Source organism: Nannospalax galili, unplaced genomic scaffold (genome assembly GCF_000622305.1).
Source record: "Nannospalax galili isolate Female #2095 unplaced genomic scaffold, S.galili_v1.0 scaffold135, whole genome shotgun sequence".
NCBI classification, from domain to species: domain Eukaryota; kingdom Metazoa; phylum Chordata; class Mammalia; order Rodentia; family Spalacidae; genus Nannospalax; species Nannospalax galili.
Genome location: NW_008338998.1, coordinates 3,332,430 through 3,360,355, shown reverse-complemented (window position 1 = coordinate 3,360,355; position 27,926 = coordinate 3,332,430). Strand labels below are relative to the sequence as shown.

Sequence of the window (27,926 nt, the reverse complement as noted above, 5' to 3'; positions counted from 1 at the left end):
TCAGAGGGTGGTGTGATAAGAATAGGAGGTAGGAATTGGCTAGGGAGTTAGGGTAAAAAGACCCCAAAGAATGTAGCCAGTTTCTTGGCTAAAAGTCAAAATGTCCTTGGGCCTGTTAGCAACATATTCTGTTCCAAAGGCCAAAAATGTCAAAAGTATTTGGGAGCTTGTATCTAATCATTAGCCAGGAGTGGTGGCACCTCTTCAGATGGGGGAATATTGGAAGGAAGGGAGTGGCATGGATGTAAAAAGACCCCAAAGAAAAGTAGCCAGGTTCTTGGCTAAAAGTCAAAATGTCCTTGGGCCTCTTAGCAACATACTCTGTTCCAAAGACCAAAAATGTTTAAAGTATTTGGGACCTTGTATCTAAACCTTAAAAGATTTTAGGGTTACCTTTTCAGAGGGGGACTGTTAGAGTAGCCAAAAGATCCATAAAAATAAATAAATAAAAGAAGATAAATGAATGCATGAAGTTGTCAGAAAAAAAGTGATGGGGAGATGGGAGGACTTGGAGGGGAGGGAAAGGGACATGGATTTGATCAAAACACCTTATATGCATGTATGAAATTCTCAATGAAGTTTTTGAAAAACTTAAAAAAAAAAGAAATGCAAGAGAAAAAAAGAAAAAAAGAAGGCTAGTGCTCTTCCTCTAGTTTGTTGAAACTGTTGAGAGGAAGTTAATGGTGCCTTTTGCCATGTTGATCATGTTTTAGCCCCGATTTTCTGACCATTAGCACTAATACTCTTTATGATCATCTCTTTTTATTGCTGCTGTACGTTTTGAATAATGCAGCCAGATTCTTATCTTGACACTCTCAGGTCAGTGATTTTTGAGTGGAGCAAAAAATTTAATGGCCCTTTCTTCTTTCAGTTTTCAATTCCTAGTAGCTTGTATCACATATGTTTGCACAAACTGTTAAGACAGCTGACTGTTTAAAAATTGATTCTGTTAGAGACGCTAAAGCTTTTCAGCCCTAGATTTTTCAGAAAAGTTAGTGGTCCACTTAAAAATCTGTAAGTTATCAGTAGAAGAGTAAGACATCTATCAAGACAAATTTTAAAACTCTTAAATCAAATGGTTTCTATTTACTAACACTATTTTGTCATTGGTAATTAACAACCTACATTGTGTCCAACGGTATTAACATTGTTTCCTACATAATTTGTAATCTTTCTTAGTATTAAAAAGAAGAGAAATCCTCATATTTGTTTTAGAAAACCCAATCAAGATAGCTCATATTTACAGGGTTATTAGCACTATTGGAATCAGAGAACATTACCACTTCTCTGGGGATCTCTAGTTTGGAGTTAGAAGCAATAAGGTCTGTCAACGATTTCACTCTTGTGGCCACACTTCAATCTTTCAACATTTATAACTTTAGCAACAATTTAGATCTTAGATATGACCATTTCCAGAGCTTCTAATCATAAGATAACTGGTTTTCCAAATGCTTGTTTGTGGAAACTAAGTGTTCCATTGTAAGTGAATGACACATTTAATTGGAATAAAACTCAGCAACAGAAACAAGTTTTTCTTTGAACCTTTGCACAGTATAACTTAAATGCTGTGCATCAGATTTTTTTCTGAGTCCAGCTGTATTGGGAAAGAATAGACTGAACTGAGTAAAGCACTGGTCCTACTATCTCAAAAGAGCTACCACAGGGAAGAGTTTTTCTTATTGACATTGTATGTTCACTGCTGGTCAGTGAGAGTCCTTGTGGACAAGGAACCAATATTTTTTGATGCCAGCATATCAACACACAGTTTCTATGTCACCTTGGCAGGGAAGGGATGGTACATAGAGTTGACAGCTGCCTTAAATGCTGCCTAGGAATATGAGTGTTGTTTACTCACAGCTCAGTGGAAAAGCAGGTCTCAAGGTTTCATCTAACTCCATGGGGCTGAGAAAACTTTGAGCAAGGAGAAGAGTGACAGCTGTGAGGAACTCTGATCATATGCTAATGAGCCATTACAATACAAAGCACGTTCTGAAATGTTTTCAATATTGGTATGTGATATGAAGACTTTTGAGCTGTGGTACCTGCAGTGCTCAGCCATTACAATCTGCCTGGATGTTGGTGCATGTGGAGAGAGTCAATGAAGAATGTGTCTTCTTTGATTTTCAAGGAACTTGAGGAGAAAGGGGATGGTCCTAATGGCTCTGTGACTTCCAAAGGCAGCTGGATTTCTTAGGGCTGGGTTATTTGTTGCCCAACTCTAGGGCTCTATTCACATGGAGGAAGGTCACTGTGATTCCGTGAATATTCACGTCACATTTATTTGTAATAGCCAAACACTGGAAAACATCTGAATATCCATCAATGTGTAAATGGGATGTATATTGTCTCACAGATAAGTGATGACATACCACTGAATGGTGAAAAAGAATGAACATTGATTCACACAGCAAAATGGATAAACCTTGAAGTAATTGTGCTGAACACTGCTTTTCTGTTTAGAGGTTTTGTCCATTGAGAAACAGTCAGACAAAAACACATATCACATGATTAACAGAGAATCTGAGGGCCAGAGCATGCCCCAGAGGTAGAGTACTTATGTAAACTGTGTTAGGTTGTGGGCATGATACCCAACATTGAGAGAGAGGATAGGAAGGAAGGAGGGACAGGGAGCGATAGGGTGGGTGAGAAAAAGGAGAATACAAATCTCCCTCTATAGACAATACACAAAATGTAAACTGATCTATAGAGAAAAGAGGTGGCTATTTTATTGGGAGCATGTATGCAGTGACAGAAGGATCTGGAGGGGGATGGAGCTCAGGTGTGCATGAGTTCTGAGGATAATGAATGAGCCCATTATTTTGATTGCAGTGTTGTTGGTTCTTGAATATACACATATATCAAAATAGAAATTATAGTTTTAAATGTGTGTTTTTCAGTACATAAATAATAAAACATTCAGAAGATAAAACATTAGTTGTATTAACAATGGAAATACACACCCACTTATTTGTATTACAGGATGGATTGCTATTCTGGGTGCCATCTGGTTGCTAATTTTAGCTGATACCCACGATTTTGAGATCATTCTCCACAGGGTGGAGTGGGCAACTCTCCTCTTCTTTGCAGCACTCTTTGTTCTGATGGAGGTAAGACTTCAGAGCCTTTCTGTGGGATCCTGTAGCTGATTAGATCTCATATTTGACTTACTGAAATGAAGGCTAAGGCTGCAAGTCTCTTTACATATTCACTCATTGGAAAATGACGGCAGTTGTAATTGGACGACCTTAAGTTAATCAGTGTTTTTACCTCAGACATTTAAATATTTCCCATAAAACTGTTAATTTTGTTGCTGTTTTTTTTTCTTGAATTATATTTGTGGCAAGTGAATTTGTTCTAACTTCAATAGTATTTTCTCAAAATTGAGTTTGGAGAAAAGTGACTCATAGCAGTAAGTTTTCAGGGTAGCAATATCTTGAAAAGCTGCTTCACTTGGGGTAATATTTGAACAAACACTATTCTATTATCATGGAAAGATATTTTATTGTCATAGAGTAGTTAATGTTGTGTATCATTTCCATTACGATTGCTATTAAAATAACTCACAATGTATATTTTAACCTTGAGACATTGTATATAAACTTATGCCTTCCTCAAACAGAAAAAAAGAAAGCTAACAGAAAAATACCATCCCCACAGGATCCTGACCAAATACTGCTTCTTTCCAACTTTCATGTTTGCTTTCAATTTCATTAAGCTCAAATATCCCCTAAAATTCCAAGTAATTGCTTATTTGACTCACGTATTATGTAGAAGAATGGTTAAAAACTTTTAAATTAATTTTTAAAGTTAGTATGCAGAGTAACGGGTTTATTTTGGTAATTTCATGCATGCGTTATACTTGGTTCTTGTCCCCCCCATCCTGCCCCCCATTCTCTCTGCCCCACTCTTGCTGAACATGCTCCGCTCCGACCCACAAGTCATTCCTTCTGTTTTTAAGCCCCATGTATTCCCTTAGTAACCCCCTTTCCACCCTTCTTGACTCCCTTAAGGTGTCTTCCTCCCTTACTTACTGTCTCCTAGCTCCACTCATGACCCTCTATACACACTTACATATAAAATGAAATCTACATGCCACATATGAGAGAAAGCTATAGTATTTGCTTTCCTGAGTTTGTCTTATGTCGCCTAACATAATGATCTGGAAACTTGCTCATATGAACTTGCAGCAGCGGTGACAGCATGCACAAGACCCATGCAGACTCACTCACATAAAAACCCAGCATAAAACTGGGGAAATGGGCAGCAGGCCCCAACCTTAGCTGAATATGATTTTTAAAAAAAAATTCTTTCTCTGCAAGTTTGTTGTTGGTGTAGTTTGTTGTTGGTGTACTTAGAAAAGCTGCTAATTTTGTATGTTGATATATCCAGCTACTTTGTTGACAGTGCTTTTCAGGTCTAAGAGTTTTCTAGTGGAGTTATTAGGATCACGTCGTTTACAAATTGGGATAATTTAAATTCTTCCTTTTCTATTTTTATCCCTTTTATTTCTCTCTCTTTTTTTTATTACTGTAACTGAGATTTCAAACAGCAAATTGAACAAGAGTGGAGAGAGTGGGAAACCTTGTCTCATTCCACATTTTAGAAGAAATTGTTTCAGTTTGCTCCATTTAGTACAAAGTTTGTTTACCGACTTGTCTTATACAGCCTTTATTGTGTTGTGCTGTGTTCCTTCCCTAATCTCTTCTGGGCTCTTTATGATGTTGGACTTTGTCAAAGGCCTTTTCTGAGATTAGAGAGATGGCTCAGTGATTAGGAGCATTTGCTACACAGTCGTGAGGACTGAAGTCCAGATCCCAGCACCCACATAAACGAAGCCAAGCAATATGAAAACTCTCCAACCTTGAGAGTTCTGATACCCATTTCTGGCATCCATATGCATGCACAGACATGCACACCTGCACACACATGAGCACATCCTTACAAGCATAAAAAAATGACAAGGCCTTCTCTATAGTTACTGAGATTATATTTGTTTATTTATGTGCTGAATTACAGTTGCTGATTTACATATGTTGAAACCAACTTGTATCCTTGGAATGAAATCTACTTGGTATGGTCTTCTTAATGTGTTCCTAAATTCAATTTGCAAGACTTTTATTGAGAATTTTTGTGTCTTTGCTTATCAGTAAAATTGTTCTATACTTTTCTTTCTTTGTTGTGTCTTATCTGGTTTCAGTGTCAGCAATGTCAGCATTGTAGAATGAGTTTGTGGTGTTCCTTCCCTTTCTATTTTATGGAACAGTTCGAGGAGCATTGATTCTTTTAGCTCTTTAAATGCTTGGCACAATTCAGCAGTGAACCTCTCTGTTCCTGAGCTTTTATTTCTTGGGAGTTTTTATTAGTGCTTACATTTCATTGAATGTTATGCTTCTGTTTAAGTTGTTTATAGTCTCTTGATTTATTTTGGTGGGTAATATAAATGTTGAGGTATTTATCCATTTCTTCTAGATGTTCCAGGGATCTTTAAAAAGATACATTTCCAAAGTATTCCCTGGCATCTAGTTTTTATAATCCAGTTTTCCAGTCCTCATCTCCTTGTTGAGTTGAAGCCATTTACATGTAAGGTTGTTATGGAGAGGTATTTACTCATTTTTGTGATTTCGTTGGGTGTTTTTTGAGTTGGTTGGACTGTTGTTTGTCCTTTACTCTCTTCCCCCACTAACAGTAGGGGTTTACTGGTGTACTGTGTCAGAGATGGTGGATTCTTTCCTAGCTCTCTGTTCAGTCAAATCCTTTCATGAAATTTATTCTTCCCTGTGATCCTGTGATTGAGACTGTCTTTTTTCTTGCTCAGTATATAATATTACTCTACGTATCTTTTGCTATACTGGCTTTGTAGTCATGAACTGCCTTAGTTTGTGCTTATCCTGAAATGTTCTTATTTCTTCACCAATTTTAAAAGGCAGCTTTTCTGGATGTAACAATCATGGTTGGCAGGATTCCTTTCAGAGCTTGAAATATATCATTCCATGCTTTCCCGACACTGAGGGTTGTTGACAAGTGATCTCATGCTATTCTGACGTTTTTGCTTTTACAGGTGAGTTGGCATTTTTCTGTTATTGCTTTTAATATTGTTTTGTACATTGGCTTTTATACATTGACACCTTGAGTATAAATAAAATCACAGAAAGGTTATTCCCTGATCCTGTGTGTTTAGGCTTCTAAATGCTTCTTGTGTTTGAATGTACCTTTCTTTCTCTAGATTCGGGAAATTTATTCTTTAATTTCTATGCCTTTAGTATTTATTTCATTCTTTCTTCTATCCCATGAATTCTTTGGTTTGGTCTCTTGATCACATCCTTGAGTTTTCAGCATTGTGGTCATGCTCATTTTTGATTTTCCTTTATTGACGTCTGGATCTTCCAGTATTTTCCAAAGGTTGTCCTCTTGCCTTGATATTCTTCTGCTTATTCAAGTCTATTTGTGACTTTTTTTGCTCTGTTTTTTCATTTATTCCATTGAGTTTTTCTTTTCCAGCTTTATAAACAAAGTATCACTTTCCTTGCTTAAGTTTTCTTCCACCTGTGACTTTTTCATCCACACTGGTGGTCTGCTCATCTATTTTGCTGAACATTTTCTCTATGTTGCTTTCATTCCTCTCCAGGTCCTGCAGTGAACTTTACTTGCTTGTTTTTTTCCGTGATAAATGTCTCCAAAGGCATCCATGCTTTTCCTCAGTCTAAGAACTGTTAAGTTCTAGCTTTATTCTCAGTTGAAAAGTTGGCCTTCCCAGAGCTATCTCTCACCCTGGGTCTGTGGCAGGTTAATTCAGGCTCCATGACTTGGTGGTTTCCAGTTCTTAGGCCCCTAGAACAGCTCAATTTTAACAGCAGTTACCCTCTTAAGATGATGCCTGGCCACTGCCCTCCAAAACCTGTAGCTGGATATGAGGCTTGTGAGGGCCATGGGCCTGTCCCACAGGTAGGGCTGTCTCTCATCACTGTGGCTTCTTGGCTTCCCTTTTAGCAGGCAGCCTCTGCTTTCCTCCCTCTAGCTGGGGAACTGCACAGTTGGAGGTGCACTCAGCTTGACTGACTTCTTTTTGTATATTGATTATCTTATCCTTGACGCTTTCCTGCTGTTCTGTTACTGCCTGTATGAGTTTCTGAAGCTCTTTTTTTCTTTTCTGTTTGAATTAGAGTCTATTTTTTTTTTTCTACTGACCATTCTTAACTGAGTTACACAGCTAGCATATAGTTTGGTATCTTACCCCTAAGATTAGAAGCATGTTTTAGTATTTAAAGCATCTGGGAATTGTCTGCATTTCCTCCTGGTCATGAGCATACTGTGCATGGTCACGGGCATACTGTGCCCTTTTATTGTGATTGAGATTTCTTGTATTGTCATCTTAACATTTGGTCTGTTTATGTGTATTCTCCTATTTGGTGGAATTTTCTATATTTTCCGTGTACATCATGCTTGCTAGTATTTTTTAGGTTCTCACACTTTATTGAGATGTAGGGCAGCTGCTCTGTCAGTCATTGAGAGTGAAGCATTGCAATCTCCCGATACAGTTCAGTTATCTATTTTTCCTTTCAAGTGTATCAGTTTTTGCTTCATGTATCCTGAGGACCTGTTAGGTATATGTACTTTAAATTTTTTTTATTTATTATTTTTATTTTATGTGTATGCCTGTATGTGTATTGTCCACATGTCAGTAAGTGCACCCATGTTGTACAATGCCCGTGGAGGTCAGAAGAAGCTGTCGGATCCCCTGGGACTGGAGTTACAGACAGTTGTTAGCTGCCATGTGGGTGCTGGGATTCAAACCCGGGTCTTCTGCAAGAACAACCAGTGTTCTTAACCACTGAGCCATCCTTCCAGCCCTGGTATATGTACTTTTATAATTATTACCATCCAAACAAATTGAGCTTTTATGATTATTTCATGTTCTTCTTTTTCTGTAGTACTATTTGTGATCGATGGTGTCTGATATTAGTATAACTATTTACACCCACTTTTACTTACCACTTGGATGAATTTTCATTGTTAAACATTCTAATCTAAGCCGGGCATGGTGGCATATGCCTCTCCCAGCACTCAGGATGCAGAGGCGAGCAAATCTCTGTGAGACTGAGGCCGGCCTGGTCTACATAGTGAATTCCGGGCCAGCTGGTGCTGCAGGGATACTTTGTCTCAAGAAAGGTAAAAAAAAATCCAATCTGACAATTCTTCCCTTTTGATTAATAATTAATACAATTATTGAAGTGGTTATATTTGTTAGAATTAAGGGATGGAGAGGAAAGTAGGTAGATTGAAGAGATGGGCACTGAGATATGCTGTCCTTCAGGTAAGAGCTTTGTGAGGGGGGAATTACTAATGCAGTCCATAGAGAGTAGCTCTGCACAGTGGGGTTCCAATGCCAGGAGAGACTGTGTTCCAGTTTGATTTCTGTTGCTGTGATGAAACACTCTTACCAAAAGCAATTTAGGAATGGAAAGGATTTATTTGGCTTAAACTTCTGGGTCACAGTCTATTACTAAGAGAAGTCAGGGTAGGAACTCAAGCATGAACTTGAAGGCAGGTCTGCTTGCTATTCTAAGCAGCATTACTTCTAACCAGAGAGCTTGGTCAGCCAAGGAAACAGCAGAGACAATGGAGGAGAAAGGCTGCTTGCTGGCTTACTAAAGACTTATGCTTAGCTATCTTCCTTTTTAAAGATTATTACTATTATTTATCTTTATTTTATGTGTATGAGTGTTTTGCTTGCATGTTTGTAATTGCACCATGTGTGTGTGGTGCTGCAAGAGTCCAGAAGAGGGTGTCAGATTCTTGGGAACTAGAGTTATGGAGAGCTGGTAGCCACCCTGTGGGTGCTGAGAACTGAACCTGGATCCTCTGCAAGAACAGCCAATGCTCTTAACCTCTGAACTATTTCTTCATCCCCGAACCATGTTCCCAGGGAATGGTGCCACCCACAGTGGACTGGGCCCTCCTATATCAATTAACAATCGAGACAATGCCCCACAGACAAACCCATAGGCCAATCTGGTCTAAGCAACTCTTCAATTGAGACTCCCTTCTCAGATGACTCTAGTTAGTCTGTGTCAAGTTGACATTTAAAGCTAACTAGGACAGACTGGTTCCACCAGACAAAAAGAGAAGTCTATTCTTAAAGGTTTCTTGGGAGGGGTGGTCCTATACCACAGGTTAATTAATAAGTGATCTACACTACATGCCTGCATTCCTCTGTCAATAAGGAGAACTGACCCTTCCTGACTTCAGGTCACAGCAGGTAGCATGTCAGCAATTTCTAGCAATAACTGGAAGGGAGAATGTGAGTGGGGTGGGGTGGGGTGGTGGGTCCTGATAGGGGATGGGATGTGGCCAGATGGGCTGGAGGGTGTGGACTGAGGAGGGGATGTGGCCAGATATGTAAGGCAGCAGCTTCTATATACAGTCTGGGGTGGAAGTAGAGATCCCTTGATTTGTTGGCCAAGCTACCCTGGAGTGAGAGTTAGAGGTTGAGGAATGTTGATGGCCTCCATCTTGGGAAAGGTGCCCTTGACTATGAGGAGGAGGAGAGGCTGTCTCTTCTTCACAGCCTCACCATGCTGAGCCTGTGGTAGGTGACAGAATGGTTTGTAGCTCAAACGTCACAGTTTTCATGAAGATTTAATTGATTTTGTTGAACCAATGGCTCTTTTAAATTTGCTGTGTCTCCTTAGGACAATTTCCAGAGACGATAATGAATTTCTTTTACCTTGCCCGCTTTACTAGGGAAGTAGGCCCACATAGTTCCTTTGTGGCCATTCTGAAGCCAAGCTCCCCACATTCCTTCATTGTGTGTTTGTTCTTTTCCCTTTCTTCAAGAGTGAAAGACTGATGCTTTCCAAAAGTGGAAATCATTCTTGAGCAGTTGCTTCAGCAACTAGTTTTTCCTTGAGGGGTGGTTAAGAGTTCATTCGTGTACTCTAACATAGGAAGCCGTGAAGCAAAGTGAAACTAGTCACCATGTTTTGAAATTGACTTGGAATGCTTCAAAGATAGGACAATATTTCTGGTGCATTTCTCCTGTGTGTGGCTATTATGTACATTATCTGAGTCAATTTTACTATTTTTAACCTTACCTTCATATTTATTTAATTCCTAGATTGATGCCGAGGTGGTAGATTTAATTCCTAGATTGATGCCACGGTGGTAGACCACATATCCAGGAGTAGATGAGATCCACTGGGGCTAGGCTGTGTCTTCTGTCTACACTTTGTCTACCATCCTTCATTTAATTGTGGGTATGAAAGCATAACAGTTCTTTGAGAAGATCTGAGTGATATTTGCTTCCTTGGGGGTTTATTCTGGGTTATCTTAGACTTCTTAACTCTTTGCAATATTCTTTATAGCTTGTTTAACACCCTCCCATTACCTTTTAGTGCTTTCCTCCTTTATCTGTGCCAGCCTAACAATTAGGGAGCCAAACTGGGCATATTGATTTAGTTACCTTGACACCGGGAAAGGCTATTATGTCTCAATTTATTTCTCATCATATTCATTACTACACTGTCACATTCTGGTGATGGGAATCAGGCAGTTTCTGCAGGTAAGCATGAATCTGGGACAGTTTGTCTAGCTGTTTCCTTTTATATCTATCCAATAGTATAGATATGAGAAGAATTGATTGTCTTCATTCTAATAAGCCAGAATGTAATTTTATATAATTTCATTATATTGATTTAAAAAATTTAGGCAATAATACTGGTATAATATATTTTCCCTTGCTAAAACCTAACAGTGATTCATTTTTGGCTTAAATTAATGTCAACAAAATCAGTGCAGCAAAGGTTCTGCTTTCTCATAATTAAAAGAGATTTCAGACTAGGTACTGGCTGGGTGTTGATCAAAAGAGGCACTCCCAGGGCAGAAGCCAACAGGAAACTTTGCTGACTGTAGCTGAGGGAGGCACTTGGCCTTAGTTTCCAGGTTCTGACTCAAGGCTCATCAGAGAACTTTAGTCTATTTGTAGACATTTGCATCTTTTCCACACCATCTCATCTGTCTAGAAAAGCAACAAGGAATTGAGTATTTTGAAATCTGCCTAAAGCATGAATTATGGTTTTTCAGAAAGTTCAGTGATTCTTTCACTTGAGTAGGCTGAAATGTGGGAGCTAGGGATCCAGCAACTGTACACCAAGTAAGCCAGTTCTGACCTGTGCCTTCCCTAGCATCAGGTGGAACAGGGGAGCTCAACATTCTGACAGTATCTCAACCCCAAGAAATGTTCACTGGGAAAAGGACTTTGAGATCTGTACCTTAAAAGGGCTTTTTCCTCTTCTCAGAAGGATGATCAAAGTCCCTGTCCAAAACTCACCTCTAAATCCCTGTCTCATCTTGGCTGTCTGGTACCTATCTTAGACCCCCTTCTGGATTTTGAGGGTTCCTTCCCACTTCTGCCTTTTTAGATTTAAGTTCTCCAAAATATTCTTTGGATCTAATCTCCATCATTTCTTATTCCAGCAGCTCTGAAATATACTCCACTCTAACACACAGACAGAGGGTCAGGAGGGTGCTGCATTTTGGAAAATAACTGGGCACAGTTGGGTTCATGAAGCTACGTTGCACTGATGCTTATTGCTGTAGTTTGGTTTCTGTTGCTGTGATAAACACCAAGATCAAAAGCAGGGCGAGAGAGAAAAGGGTTTATTTCATCATGCAACTCCCAGGTCAGAAGCCATCACTTTAGGGCAGGAACTCATGGCAGGAACCTGGAGGCAGGAACTGAAGCAGAGACAATAGAGGAACACTGCTTACTAATTTTCTCCCCTGGCTTTCTCATCATTTTTTCCTTCCTTCCTCCCTTCCTTCCTCCCTCCCTTCCTCCCTCCCTCCCTCCCTTCTTTTTTGAGACATGGACTCAGTACATAGATTAGGCAGATCCACCCGTTCTTCCTCCCAAGTGGTGGGTTCAAAGGCATGTAGCACCATACCCAGTTCAGCTACCTTTTTAAAAAATATTATTTTTATTTATATGAATGTATTGTCTGTATGTATACAAGTGCACCTGCATTGTGCAATGCCAGCAGAGGTCAGAAAATGGTGTTGGATCCTCTGGAACTGGAGTTATGGATGGTTGTTACTTGCTGTGTGGGTGCTGGAAACGGAATGTGGGTCTTCTGCAAGAGTAGCCAGTGCTTTTAACAGCTAAGCCATCTTTCCAGCTCCCTCAGCTATTTTTCTAATACAATCCAGGCCTATCTGCTGGGATAACACTGTGCACAGTGGACTGAGACTTCCCGCATTGACTAGCAATTAAGGAAACGCCTCATACACAAGGCCACAGGGCAGTATGACCTGGGAAATTCTTCAGTTGCGGTTCCCTCTTTCAGTGATGTTAGTGTTAAGTTGACAAAAACCAACCAGCACTCTTAGCAAGGTCCACTGGCAATGCTAGTTGAATGGTGATCTTCGATCATCCTTTCTACACCTACACTGACCTGCTGAATTCATTTCAAATGAATTCCTGTCCTTCATTTGCTTTGCTCTGTGTTGTGGCTTGATGCTTATTTTGTGGCTCAGCTCCTTCTACTCTGTGGTCTCAGGGCTCTTAGACCTCATAATCAGTTTTTGAGATTTTTCTTATTTTTTGGCATGACTGAATATTCCTGATGGATTTTGTGTGTCACTTCTGCCTTCCCTGGTGTCAACTCCTCTCATTCCTTTACTGGAGAGTGGTGTTTCAGAGCCAAGGTCTGGGTGCTGGCGTGCTTGCTGCAGTGTGGTTATCATAGCCAGATGCTTTCATATGCATGCTTAGCATACATCCTAAGTCTGTGTGTGCCTCTGTGTCAGTCAGTCTCTCATCACAATATGGGCTCATGTGATCATTCAATCCTGGAATATTCCTAAAGTGGTCATAGGACTTCTATGTTTCCATATTTCTGTATAAAGCACATCTGTTACCTCAACCATAAGACTTGTGCAGTGTTTTTTTTTTTTTTTTTTTTTTTTTTTTTTTTTTTTTTTTTTTTGTCTCAAACTATTTTCCAGAGTTTGTTAGGATAATTATGTTTTCTGTGTTCTTCAGTATGTTTGTGTTATTTGTAATGAGGGTTTGGAGTGGCACTATCTGAAGCATTCTTATGATTCTGAGAATCAGTCATATAAAATATCCACAAAAGAAGAACATTTCCCCCTCATGCGTATTTCTCCTGTTTACTTTTGTTCATCTTTTAAAAACGTTTCATTGCCTTCCTGTAAGTGTATAAGGTAACTATTTTTGAATTTATCTCTCCTGAATTTCTTGTAGAAACAAGCAGATATTGTTATGTCTATTTTTATGTCTCTGTATTTCTTACATGAATGATAGCATGGCATAAACAACTTTTCACACTTTGCCTTTTAAAAATTAACAGTGGTCTTAGAAATCATGTCTATTTACATCACAGAATCTTGCCACTCCTTCCACAGCTGTTTGGTATGCTATGTAGTGGCCATGTCATAGTTTCTTGAACCTCCCTGTCATGTAAAGGCATTTAGGTTGTTTCCAATATTTCATAATGACAAAAAACATGTTGGCATGAATGTGCATGTGTTTGGGGGTATGTGTATTCAGTATGGCTTCTTAAAAGTTAGATTGTTGAGTTAAAAGTTAGATGCATGCTTCCTTGGGTGTCACCAAACTTCCCTCTACAGGCACCATTCACACTGTCATGGACACTACATGAAAGTGGTGTCCAATTTCCCGTCATCTTTCCAGCAGTTTGTGATGTCATACTTCTTACGTTGCCAGTTGGTGAGAAGCACTATCTCACACTGTTTCAGTCTGCATTTTAAAAAAGAAAGATTTATTTTTAAGTATACGTGTGTGTGCTTTTGTGTGTCTGTGTATATGTGCATGTGAGTACAGGTGCCCTTGGAGGACAAGGGTATCAGATCCCCTCAAGCTGGGGTTACAGACAGTCGCAAGTCACCTCATGTGGGTGCTGAGGATTGAACTTGAGTCCTCTATAAGAGCAGCAGCCTCTTTTAGCTGCTGAGTCATCTCTTCAGCCCCTCAGTTTGTGTTTCTTTAATGAGTGAGTTATAATATTTTTCTTGAGAAAGAGGGCCATTTTTGTATCTTTTTGGATAGCTGCACATTCATGCTAAGTTTTCAGTTTTTCTTTTCCTTTTTGACAAGACCTTATATGTATTTCAGACTGGCTTGGAACTTGAAATCATCCTGTCTTAGCTTCCCAAGTGCTAGGATTACAGATGCATACCACTGCACCTGTCGAATTTCCCATTTTCTATTGAGTTTTGTTATAGTTTAAAAAGTTCTTCGTTTAGTAAGATAGTAGCTTCCTGACTGTGACATATACTGCAATTATTTTCTCCCAGTTTGTCAATTGTGTTGTGACTCTGTATGGTGCTTATTATTTATTTTTGGTCATGCAGATTTCAAAGTCCTTTATCAAATTTATGAATTATGCATATAGACTTTCAATTGTATTTGGAAATCTTTTATGTACACTCAGGCTAAAGAGGAAATCACCTATTACTTAAATGGCATAGTTTTTACACCTGAATCTTTGTTTCACTCAGAATTTTTGCTTGGATCCAATTTTCTTTTCCCAAGTGGCTCCCTTGTCCCAGCAGTGCATGTTAAGCAGGACACTTTCATCCAGGGGATCTAGGTGCTATTTTTATGGTACATTGACTTTCCAGGTAGATGTGGATCTGTACTTGAACTTTCTATTCTATTCCATGATTTACTTATCTACTCAAGTGCTAGTGCAAAACTGAGTGCAGCTTTTTAGCTTGTTTTAATGCCTGGGGCGGTGGGGAGGGGGCTGTTAATCATCTCTCCTAGTAGTTTTTCTTTTTCAGTTATTTCTTGAATAATTTATTATTATTCTTTCTTAGTATCAACCTGTATAATTCCATAAAACAGTTTACATATATTTTTGGCTAAGATTGCACTGAATTTATATATTAAAATATAATATATACATAAAAGCTTGTTTTAATGCCTGGGGCGGTGGGGAGGGGGCTGTTAATCATCTCTCCTAGTAGTTTTTCTTTTTCAGTTATTTCTTGAATAATTTATTATTATTCTTTCTTAGTATCAACCTGTATAATTCCATAAAACAGTTTACATATATTTTTGGCTAAGATTGCACTGAATTTATATATTAAAATATAATATATACATAAAAACAGCTATTGTGTATTTGTTGATTCATCCAATATAAGAATGGAATATGTCTTTGTGTATGTGATCAAGTCCACATCTATTTCTTTTAAGAATGCTTTAAAATTGTGTTATATTGTGGTAGTGCCTGATTAAAGAAAGACTAACTCTTAAAGCAGTTTAAACCAAGAGTGAGCCTGATCTATTTTGAAGTGAAGTGTTCTGATCTCTCTCAGGACTGTCTCTCTGAACAAAGGCCATACTCTACTCAGTGAACAGTAAACTCAAGCATGATACGGAAAGGGAATAAAGAACTTTGTCTTAAAGGATCTTTAACCAGAATTTTTATCAGGAAAGAATTTGCCTTTTCTGATTCCTACTGACCTAGAACTTCCTATAAAGCTACAAACAGATGCTGTCAATCTAAGCCAACATGTTGTTTTGCCATATTTATTGTGGGAAATTTGTTGCTTCCAAGATCATGGCTTCCAGTGGTGCTATCACAACACATACATACACATTATTCTGGGTCAGGGGCAAGGAAGGACCATGAGGGAGAAATAGGGAACATAAAGATTAAAGCTGTATGTTTAGCTTAGCTTGTAAAGTTGATTACATGGGGAGCCCAAGACCAAGTAAGATTGTATTGTTTTCCTAAAAGCTAGTTAAATTTAAACAAGCCAATTACACAGTAGGAAGGCAGATTGAATACACAGAGTTAAATCGTCTCAAAACGTATGATTATCTTTGGTGGCAAGATTAGGTAAAATTCCTAGTTGTAATGGAAACATTCCCAGAAATGTCCCACATTCCATAATTTTTATACGTGTTCTGTTCAATGTATTAAAAACATTTATAGATATGATATACACTTTTATTCACCAACATGTCCTCTATTGTTTATATTCTTGGGTATGGAGGCCATCAATCTTTTTCCTGGCATATTGGTAATTGAACCAGGCACTCACCCTTCTAGAAAGTACTCTATCACTTAACCACCTCCCCAGCATAGGACACTGAGTTAGAGTGTATGTGAACTAATTTTCTTGTTGCTTATACTTAACAGGAAACAACTTAAGGGAGGAAAGATTATTTTGGCTCATACTGTAAGGGAATGCAGCTCATCATTGTAGGCAAGGCATGGCAGCAGGAGTTTGAGGCAACTGGTCACATTGTGCCATATTCAGGAAGATGACAGCTACTGCTTTTAACGCCTTTTCCTTCCCTTTTTACTCAGTCTAGGCCCTCAGCTCATGGGATGGTGCCACTCACATTTAGAATGTGTCTTCCCTTCTCAGTTGAAGGAAGTTCTCTCATTGACATGCACTAAGAAAACAAGGCCAACAATCGACAGTTAAACATACTTAAAATCATTCTTTTGAGCTCTTTGGAATTTCATCTAATTCATTCTCACAGGAAGCCATTCTTGTGAGATTAGTAATTTTTGGAGGAGTTATGGTCCCATTGTTTTTCATATTACTGCATTGGTATTTTTACATCTGAGGTTATTTCATTGCTTGGATTACTTGTTATCAGGTACATTCTTTCGGTTGAAGTACCTGTAATATTTAAGTGGGTCTCGGCTGTGGTAGTCCAGAAGTTAGATCTTCCCTCTAGGAGCTCAGGGGCCTGAGGCTGCTTCTGTATTACTCCTAGAGTAGAATATTAACTGCAAGAACAGTCACAACTGCTGGATATGCCACTATGAAAATGTCATAGTAGCCAATTGATAGTACTGGCCCCTTTAACTTCAGTCGTTTCTGGAGTGAATTTCTGGCGCAAATGCACTGAGTTGTGTGGCATCATTCTCAGCCCTTTCCTTGACTCTCTCTCTGCTTGACTCAGTGTTGTGGTCTATTATTTTCTTAACAGGGGTGAATTATGTTTGCTATTTTATTTAGTATTTCACATTGATATTTATCTTTACCTGGCTTAGGTATCAGTGTTACCACATTTCCTTCATAAAAGGAGGTAGGAAGATGTGTCCCTTTTCAGTAGACTAGAACAAATTTTAATGCCTTGGGACTATCTGGTTTGGGAGGAATTTTACAGTTTCCTATGAACTGTAGCTTGTGAAGCATTCTTGGCCTGGTTCTTTTTGAAGTATGTGCTATTATTTCTTCAGTGACTTCCTGTTTTGTAGAAAATCTATCTGTTTAAAATTTCCTAATCCAGATGAGACTCCATGCTTCCCTGGGAACTATGTATTTCATCTGGGGTTATAATTATTTTCATAGAAGTCTCATTTATGATTAAATCTTTTTTCTTAAGCTTCAACAATTATTTCCTTCTCGTTCTTACTTATTTAAAGATTTATGCTTTCTCTTATTTATCTAGTTAGATTATGATTTACTCATTTTGTTATTTTTTTCTGGAAAAGAAAATAATGAATGCTCAACACTAATAACCGTGATTGGTTTATTAATTAATCTATTGATTTACTGTTCTCTATGTCACTAACTTCTGCTTTAACCTTATTATTTTACCCTCTAGTTTTGTTTTCTTTCTTATCTTTTTTTCTTGTGGGAATGTTCCAGTTCCTAAACTTTGTCTTTAGTTGCAGGTGTTCTGTCCTCTGTTGCTTTGGTGAAGCTTTCCATGGATGTGTGTATTTGCCATATTGTGTATTTTCATTACCACTATTTCAGTTTGCTTTTTCTTCAGTATTCCAATTTCTCCTTATAGAAGTCCCCCCTCATATCTTGTATTGACCTCCATATTTCCTTAATTATTTGGGTTCTCTTGGGTTTGCTTGTTGGTTTTGAGAACTGGAAATTGAATTCATCTTAAACATTTTTATTGATAAATGTATAATGGTTTGAGTTTGGTTACTAGTTTAAATGTATCCCATAATTTTTATTATGCAATGATTTCATTATTATTATTATTATTAAATATTGTAATTCTTTAAAAAATTTCCTTTCTCCTTTAAGAATTGCCTTAATATAATATAAAGTTTTTAAAAAATCTTTCTATGTAGAAAAAGCGCTCTGTTTTTTTGTTCTTGTTAGTAATTTCTGGTACAATTGCACTGGGATCAAAGGTGTTGTTTTTGTTTAAAAAATACTTCTGCTGTGGGGAATGTTTTCTCTGTGACCTCACAGACTGGATTAGCATTTTCTGTGACTGTACCATAACACTGGAGAATTTTCATGCTTTATATTTAGGATCCAGAGCTCTGTGTAAATGTAAGACCTACTCTACAGATTATCAACCTTCCTTTCATCTTTTACTTTTTCCCATGCAGCAACCTTATATTGGATGTGGTGCATAAATGTTTCTTATTATTGGGTTTCAATCTTTGATTCTTCATCTTTCTCTTTTTTCTTTGTAAAGATAGCTGTTCTGTTTAATAGAATATAGATACTCATTAGTATTATATCTTCACTGAGAATTGTGGCTCTTAGCACTGAAAACATCTGTGATGTTTACTTTAATGTATTTCTATGCCTACATTTTGTTTGCTTCCATGAGCCTTAGGTACTATATTAGTCACTTTTCTGTTGCTGTGATAGAAACACTGACCCAAGCAACTTATAGAAGGAAGAGTTTATTTGAGCTTACAGTTCCAGGGAAATTACAGTCTGTTATGTAAGGGAGGCATGGTGCCTTGAGGTGGCTGGAGCAGGACCAGCAGAAGCTAAGCTCTCACATCATCACACAGGCACAGGAAGCAAGAGAGCAACTGGAGATCTGGCAAGGCTTAAGAATTCTCTAAGCCCACCCCTAGTGACGTGCTTCTTCTAGGATAGCCACACCTTCTAAAACCTCCCAAAACAGTGCCATCATCTGGGGACAAAAATATCCAAATTCTTGGAGCCTATGGGGGACATTTTCATTCAAACCATCACATTCCATCCCCCACTTCATTTACATGTTGCCCTGGTCAATCCCATCAACATTTACTGGACCAAAACAAGACCGAAAACCAGCAGGGCAAACACCAAATCCAGTATCTCCATGTCTAAATTCTGGGACTTTACTTCCAAAGGGCTTAGATGGCTCAGCCTCTCTGGCTTTGCTGCATGCAACACACATCTCTCTCTTGTGCTAGTACCACTCCCTGTATGCAGGTTTTCTTGGCAGATGCCTCACAGCTCTGGCATCATGAAAAAACAAGACCGAAAACCAGCAGGGCAAACACCAAATCCAGTATCTCCATGTCTAAATTCTGGGACTTTACTTCCAAAGGGCTTAGATGGCTCAGCCTCTCTGGCTTTGCTGCATGCAACACACATCTCTCTCTTGTGCTAGTACCACTCCCTGTATGCAGGTTTTCTTGGCAGATGCCTCACAGCTCTGGCATCATGAACTTCTATAAAATATTTGCCTTCTGCCTCTTTTTGTTCTAGAAATTTCCTCATAAAGGACTTAGTGGGCATTGCATTCATGCTGACATTTGAAGGCTACCTTGGCTGGCTAGCTTAAATTCTCTTCCTTCCTTCCTTCCTTCCTTCCTTCCTTCCTTCCTTCCTTCCTTTCTTTCTATATGCTGCTGCATTGCCTCATGCCTTATGCTGAAATTTTGGAAGTCTAATACCAATGTGACTCTTTCTACAGAAGGCCGTGACTTTATTTACTTCCCTGACATCTTAATACTTGTACTCGGCCACATATCCAAGATTTTAATTTTAGTAATAGTGCTGTTCCTCTGTTCTGTTTTTGTTCCATCTGGGCACCAACAAACATCATTTATTGAGTGCTTCCTGTCCATTGTGCCTCTGACTTATTTTATATAAATAACTTCATTTTCTCAGTTGTTTTAGGGCCTTTATTCAGTGACTAGTCTTATGTTTTCTTGTTTTTTCCATTTTCCCTTGGGCATCTCATAAATTTATTTTTTATTGCTGAGAATCCTTTAATTCATCCCTGAGGTGTCATTGTTTTTCTTCCTTGCTATTTGTCATTTCTGTTTTCTGTTTTTGATTTCTGACTTTAAGATGGAAGTGCTTGTCTGATTATATTTACCTCGCCTTGAAGTGTGGGCTTTCAGTTTCTTCTGCTTCCTGGTTGTTTGTGGAGGGGGCTTTTCCTCAGATGACAGGCATGAAACTTCACTCTGTGATTGCTGCTACACTGGCTCTGTGTGTTCATTTAAAGCTGCTGGGCTTGTGTTTTTTCTGGATTCCAGTTTGAAGGTGCCCTCTTCTGCCAGCAGAGGTGTCTTTTTGGCTTTTCCCCTGCAGGACCCACTTTGGACATCCTTTCTTCCTGAATGCTTAACCGCTCAGCTGCAAAGGAAGCTTTTCAGTTCTCTTTGCTCTTTTCTCCTGCAAATGCTTGCATTGCCGAGACCTCCTCAGTCCGATGGCTTCCCTTCCGGATTCTTCTCTCCCCTTCCCTGGCTCTGTCTGCCTTTACTTGCTGTATGGCTCTGTGGTTTTGTGGAATGGGAAAGTAGCAGGAGCCAGCAGCTGAGATTTGGAGGTGTTTTCACTCCAGCCACTGTTCAGCTCTTACTTTACAGTCACTGTACAACATAATGGATTTCATAGTGACATTCGCACTCAGGCACATCATATACGTGGCTGCATTCACCTCCTGTTCCCCTCTCTTGTCCCACACTTATGCTATTTTTCTTTCTCTAGCCATATAGTCCCTTGTCTACTTTAATGCTGTGTGTGTGTGTGTGTGTGTGTGTGTGTGTGTGTGTGTGTGTGTGTGTGTTTGTGTGTGTGCGCATGTGTAAAATCTAGGTTCCACGTATGAGAGACAACGTGATATTTTTCTTAGTCTGGCTTATTTTGCCATCCATTTAATGACAATTATGTAATTTTGTTCTTTATGACTCTATAACACTTACTCTATGTGTGTGACATTTCTTTTTCAACCATTCATCTACTGAATCACATCTAGACTGATTCCAGAACTTGGGTACTTTGAGTAGTGCCACAGAAAGCATGAATGTGCAGGTACCAAGGTCACGTGCTGACCTAGGTTCCTTTGGGTACATTGACAAAAGTGGTATATCTGGAGCATATGGCAGTTTAACTTAAAAAAAGTACATATGGATGCTTCATGAATTTGCATGTCACCCTTGCACAGGGGCCATGCTAATCTCTGTGTTGCTTCAATTTTAAATTATGTGCTGCTGAAGCAAGCACAGTTTTACTTGTCTTTTGAGAAATCTCCATATTGAGTTCCACAGTGACTTTACTACTTTATATTACCACCATCAGAGAGTAAGGGTTAATTTTCCCAGCATCCTTGCCAGCATCTATTGTTGCTATTTATCCATTTATTTATTTTGTGTGTGTGTGTGTGGGGGGGGGTGCACATGTGTGGTGGTTTGAAAGAGAGCTGTCCACTATAGGCTCCAGGTGTTTGAATACTTGGTGAGTTGGTGGTGCTGTTTGGAGAAGGTCATGGAGCCTTTGGAAGGTGTGGCTTTGCTGGAAGAAGCATGCACTGGGGGCAAGCTTTGAGATTTCATACCCTTGCCCCACTTCCAGTTGTGTTCTCTCTGCTTCCTGCATGTTCTTGAAGATGTAGGTGCTCAGTTTCCTGCTCCAGCAATCTCCTGCCTCCTGCCATGCCTCCCCACCATGATGGACTCTTATCCCTCTGAAACCATAAACCAAATAAACTCTTCCTTCTATAAGTGGCCTTGGTCATGGTGTTTTAGTACAGCAACAGAAAACTAATACAGTGTGTGTGTGTGTGTGTGTGTGTGTGTGTGTGTGTGTGTGTGTGTGTAGGGATACATGCATGTGTGTGTACATGTGGAGGCCAGAGGCCAGGCAGACTTGGGTGTCGTTTCTCACATGCTGTCCACCTTTATGAGATAGGGTCTCTCAGTAACCTGAAACTGGCCAAGTAGGCTAGGCTGACTGGTCATTGAGTCCTAGGGATCTGCTTTTCTCTCGCTCCCCAGCACTAGGATGACAAGTGTGTTTCACCATGCTGTCTTCTTCTTCTTTTTTTTTTTTAATAGTTCTAGGGATTGAACTCAGGTCCTGGTGCTTGCAAAGCAAACAGTTTACCAACTTAGCTATTGCCTCAGCCTGCTGTTTTTTTTTTAAATTTATTTTTCATTATAACATTTCTGACTAGGATGAGAATCACAATGTAGCATTTGATTTGGGTTTTCCTAATGGCTAGGATACTAAGTTTTTTTTCATGCATTTATTGCCTATTTGTACTTTATCTTTTGTAATCATCTTCTTTGCTCATTATTGATTAGATTACTTGTTGGGGATGGGGTTTGATTTTTTTTTTTGTGATCTCTCTAGAGCCTACATATAAATCCCTTTCTTATGTACAGCTGGCAAAGATTTCTTCCCAGTTGCAAGGTTGTCTCTTCACTCTGTTTCTTTTGCTGTGTGGAAGGGTTTCATTTCATTCAGTCCCCACTTCACTATCTGCTGCTTGCTGTGGCCCTCCTTTGCTTTTCTGTGCTTCCCACTTCCTTCTGCGTTGTGGCTGAGATGTTTTCTTTCAGGTTTGTGGGACCAAGGGATGCTGCTTGTCTCCACCCTACCATCTCATGCCTCTGTTCTATGCTTTCCATGTTGTCTATCTACAAGTTATGTGGAAGGCAAGTGCCTTAGTGTATTTTCTGTTGCTATAGAAGAATATTGAAGATTGATTGGGTAATTTCTAATGAATAGAAGTTAATTTGGCTCATGGTTCTAGAGTCTGGAGGTTAAAGATCAAATGTCAGTGCTTGATGAGGGCCTTCTTGCTTTGTCATAACATGGCACAGCACCTAAGAGAAAGCAGAGCTGGACTTGCTTTGACAACAAAGCCACTGCCTTGGTAATGACATTAGTTCATCATGACTGTGGAAGGCTCATGGCCTAAGTGCTGCCTGTAGGGCCCATATGCTAGTACTGCATGGTAGATTGAGCTCATAGCACATGAACTTTCAAGGAACACATCCAAACCATAGCAGAATGGTTCTCTGTAGACTTTGCTGTTCTATTGTTTTTCCTATCCTTTGGGAAGAAAATTTCAGAAGAGGTATAAGCTGTTTCTCCACTGCCAGTTTGTAAAAGGGAACCAACTGTAAATCAATCAACAAACACTGTGCTGTGGTACTGCAGCGGCTACAAGCCAGATTGGTGGACAGTTCACAGTGTTCTGCACCAGACTACAGGGCTATGAATGGGAAAGAAGGTCAGGAGGATGAGGAGTCAGAACCTGCATTTCCTGGTCTTGTACTTTGTGACTTGCTCTTGGTTTGTTCTAGAGCATCTTTGGGGAGGGAGGAGACCATTGGCTGTAAAAAAGATATGAAAATATGCTGGGCGTGGTGGCACATGCCTTTAATCCCAGCACTCAGGAGACAGAGGCAAGAGCACCTCTGTGAGATTGAGGCCAGTCTGGTCTACATAGTGAGTTCCAGGCCAGCTGGGGCTACAGGGAGATCCTGTCTCAAAAAGACAAAACAACAAAAAAAAATCTGAAAATCACACCACGCACTAGAGATCAGTGAGGGGCTTTGTGTGTGGGCACTTGTCTGCCTTAACCCAGATACCCAGGTATACTCTCTCAGTCATCCCAGGTGGGACTGAGCTGTACCTTCTCCTCTGGGAGCTGAGGTTTGAAGCTGCGTCAGCTCCTCTCATCTCAGCACTCATTTTTCTTAGTGACCTTCCAGAAGCTATTTGAATTGCTTTGGTCCTAGTGGGGATGTATCACAGACCCCATTGTATAGTTCCATCCTTCAGAGTCCAGGGGAAACACCTTTCCTGATTTGGATCTCCAGGCTTTTTATGTTGTACTGTGATTGGAGGCTCCACCTCTCTGCCCTAACAGTGCCATCTAGTTATCACAGGTTCGCATCCTTGGCTTCCAGGATGTCTTCCTCAAGGACATGCCTACTGCTGCAGGGTAGGTTTTACAGCATAGGACCAGCACTTGTTTCCTTGTGGGCTCAATCCTGGAGGTGTTGAGGGAGTGGATGAGCCCCATCATCTCATATTACTCTGCTAGGACTGTCCGTTAAAGCTCAATGCCTGCAGGAATTTAGAACCTGAGCTATGACTTGAGCTATACTGAAGAGCAATTAGAGAAAAGGCGAGAATTTAGATGCATCTGAGTACATCATGTTAAATGTAATGTTTTCTTGCCAATGGCCAACAAACTAGATTCATCTTTTTAAAAGAGTATTCTTGTTAAAGATTGAGACCAAATTCTAGAATGTGGAAGGATTTCTGTGCTCCATGTTGTTTTAATGAGAAAAAAAAAGAGTTTTACAAGGACTGTCACATGAAATATTCATTTAAAAATCCTTCTAGAATGAGAAGACAGATTCTCATGTGTAACAAACACTCTGCAAACATTAAAAATTAATTCCCAAGAACAAGAGAGTGGAACAGGGAGATGTAGGCACGGAATTTTTTCCCAGAATTCGAGAACTGTGATCTCAACTTCTCCACTACACCTCCCAGTCTATCACACAGGTGCTAAGGGCTTCTCCATCCTGCCACCCTGATAGGTTCCTGAAGGGATGTGATGGTAGTGATGGGTTAGGAGGCCAACTTTGTGGGGAAATCTCCAGATTCCCTTTTTTTGGGGGGGGATTCTTTTCTCAGTAATAGAAAGTGTCTGCTAGAGAGTAAGCTGGGACTAGAAATTACCTAAATCTTCATGTCTCCCAGTGGAAGCTTTTCTGAGCCAGGCTCCTTTGTAACCAAGATAATGAGACTTGTGCCAGGAAATATTTGGAACCTGGGGTCACAACTCAGTGAGTAAGGAGGGCAGCTAATGAATAAAAGAAGGAAGAAGTCAGGCTCCTAAATGACCTCAGTCCCTGCACAGGGTTTTAGGGTGCAGGACAGCAGCTGTGTGATTCTCTATCAGCAATGAAAAGCACCATGTTTATAGAACGTGAGGATTTATGCAGAATTTTGCTCACAGCTTAAAATGTCAGCAGTGCCCAAAGGGGAGGTTCACTGTGACCCAGCTCACCAGACAGCCTTCACAGTGCAGGAAGAGGAGATGCAGGAGCCCAGTCACTACCATGTGCTCTCTCTGGGTGGCTTACTGGTGTGAAGGTGCCCCTGCCCTTTCCTTGCTTAGAAGCTATCAAAGAGCTTTGGCCACTCTGCTAGGGTGACCCCTTAATGTTACCAGCATCTAAGGTGACACTGCAACTGTAAGTCTCCGTAGATAGTCACACACACACACACACACACACACACACACACCTCCTCCTGCCTCTAAGAAGGAGCAAAGAAAAAGAACATGTTTTTTTTTTTTTGACTAAGGTGGCTCAGAAGTACTGGTTATGTCCTTAGAATAAGTTATTTAAATTTAATACTCATACAAAGAAGTATTAATATCTCAGGGGACTAGGGACTCAATTGGTAAATGGAGAAAACCTGAGTCTCCCATGGATGGGTGCTAATTCCAGAAAAACCTGTATCAAGGGTTCAGAGGATGCCTGGATGTGGCCTGACCACCCTTCCTTGCTTCTAGCTTCTAACACCTGGGTTTTGCTTGGCTTTATTTCCATAGAGGTTCTGCCTATGACAGTGTGGAGAAACTCAGCTGATAATTTAGAGTCTCACAAAGGGGAGCCAATTTAGGACTGCATCTATCTAGCCTAGACTCCAACACACCTTCCACAGATGGGGCAACCTGGGTCAGAAGAAATGGTTCACTGAGGAGAGAAGACAGGCAACTTCCAAATAAACACCAGCTTCTTTGGAAAATGAATGTATTTGTGTGTGTGTGTGTGTGTGTGTGTGTGTGACTTTACTCCTTGTAACCCAGTCACTTGTAACCCACTCAGGAGTCCTGACTCCCTGCATTGCCCCCTTGTGTCCCTCCTTGAGGCCCTCTTCATAGGATGTAGGTTCTTCCCATGGAGTGGGCACCTTCTTGCCCTTTGAGCCCAGGGTCTTTCCTAAATCAACAAACTCAAAGTCCCTCTATTTCTTTCCTGGCTTTTCACACTAACTGTTGTTTCTGTGTGGTGCGATTTTCTGGAGCTGGACAGGAGATGCCCTGGGAGCCCTGGTGCAGAGCTTGATTTAGAAACCTTTGCAGAACTCAAGATTTCCTGTGATCTTCATCGATGTCTCCTGTTATGTGTTTTTCTTTTATTTCTACTTAAATGAACTGAGACAACCTACGTACTAAATTTCTTAAAATTCATCCATTTATACTTCAATTTGGGAAAAAGCAAAGCACTCAAAAATAAAATCTATTCAAGTGATAATTATGGTCTGAATAAGTTCCATTTAAATGTAATTCTCCAAGCATGATAATTTGTTGAGTAAATCAAATCAATGATACATTTTAACATTCTAAAGTTATGAAATCATCTAAGCTGCATGAAAGGAAGGCAGTTCAAGTGCTATAATTTCCCTCAGAATTTTCCCTTTGTTAAAACAGAGAAAAGCAGGTTTTTCTTTCATGACTTCAAAATTTGCCAAAAGGAGCTGGAGAGATGGCTCGGCGGTAAAGAGCACTGGATGCTTTTGCAGAGGACCTGGGTTTGGTTCCCAGTACCCACGTGGCAGCTATCAAGGATCTATAATTCCAGTTCCAGGGTACCTGACATCCTTTTCTGACTTTCTCAGGCATTGCATGCATGTGGTCCACATGCATGTTGTGCACATGCATGAAAATATTCATACATATAAAATTAAAAAAATTAAATTATCCCCCCACCATCCAATTTGTCAATATTATATGCCTGTGAGGGTCAGTGGGGGTTCTCATGCTCCTGTACAGTCCTTGCTAAATAGGTGGCTGAGATAAGACACAGAAAGCGGAGGGGAATCACCCATCGCATGACTGCAGGGTTTCTAACAGAACAGTAAGGATTATTCAATCAAATATTTTCATCTTCAGGTTAACCTTGGGGGTCCCACAGTTGATGGTGACTCTGGGATCCCCTTTTTCCACCAGTCTCCATGGCTCCATGGTGTGCAGCTCCGCAGAGCCCTGATCTGCACTGGGAACTTGGCTCACTGGGCAGAACCTACTGACAGCTCTGTATCCTGAGCCTAGCAGGGCTACCTCTGACATCCCAGAAGGGCAGAGCCATGTGTCCTGCTGTACCTTGAGGCTTTGCATCTGGGATTCAGATGACTATTCATTTATGATACCAGATGAGGCTTCATCTGGATTGTTTACCCAGTGTGGGTCTCCTGGTTCCTAGCCCAGGTCAGTCCAAGCCCCAGGGGTAGGGAAATTATGATTACAAAAATGCTTTCCTTCAGTGTTTGCAACACTCAGGAGCTTAGAAAACAATTTTCAAAATTTTAACTTTAATAAAAGGAAATGATAAAATTCAGATAAACAAAAATCCATTTTTAAATTCTATTGATAATCATTTTTAACATTTTACAGTACAGCCTTCCTATTTCATATATGTATGCTAGTTTAAAAAATTGGATTCATACATGATATATGCTTTTAGAATTAAAATTATTTCTAAATTATATACATTTCTGTCCTAGCTTGTTTCTCAATTGGGTGACAAAACACTCTGACCACTACCAACTTGGGGAGGAAAGGGTTTATTTGTCTTACATCACACAAGTCACAGTTCATCAGGGAGCCCAAGGTAGGAACTCAGGGGAGGAACCTGGAGGCAGGAGCAGCCAGTGTTTTTAATGCTGAGCCATCTTTCCAGCTCTCCTCATTTAATTCTTTTTTAAAAATTATTTGTTTAATAACTACACACTTATAAGAAGCATTTCATTACAACAGCATTGACATATTCAATAATAATTTTCTGAGCTAAGATGCATGTTTCAAAATTGGCTGTAAATTTTTAGGTTTACAGTTGAATTATTACAGTTATACAATATTGTACTCAGTATAAACCCTATAAGAC

At 39.7% G+C, this 27,926-nt stretch overlaps 1 protein-coding gene and 1 non-coding gene across 3 annotated transcripts in view; one reads left to right on the top strand and one right to left on the bottom strand.

Moving 5' to 3' along the window:
- Oca2 (OCA2 melanosomal transmembrane protein) overlaps positions 1 to 27,926 on the top strand; it is a 378,404-nt gene that overhangs the window by 181,337 nt on the left and 169,141 nt on the right. For both annotated transcript variants that reach the window (XM_008833639.2, XM_008833638.2), the window contains exon 19: positions 2,980 to 3,107. In XM_008833639.2, coding sequence (XP_008831861.1) covers positions 2,980 to 3,107 — 128 coding nt within the window. The remainder of the gene's footprint in view (positions 1 to 2,979; positions 3,108 to 27,926) is intronic.
- LOC115070484 lies at positions 21,123 to 21,231 on the bottom strand. The gene has a single exon (XR_003849641.1). It is a non-coding gene; the product is annotated as a U6 spliceosomal RNA (small nuclear RNA).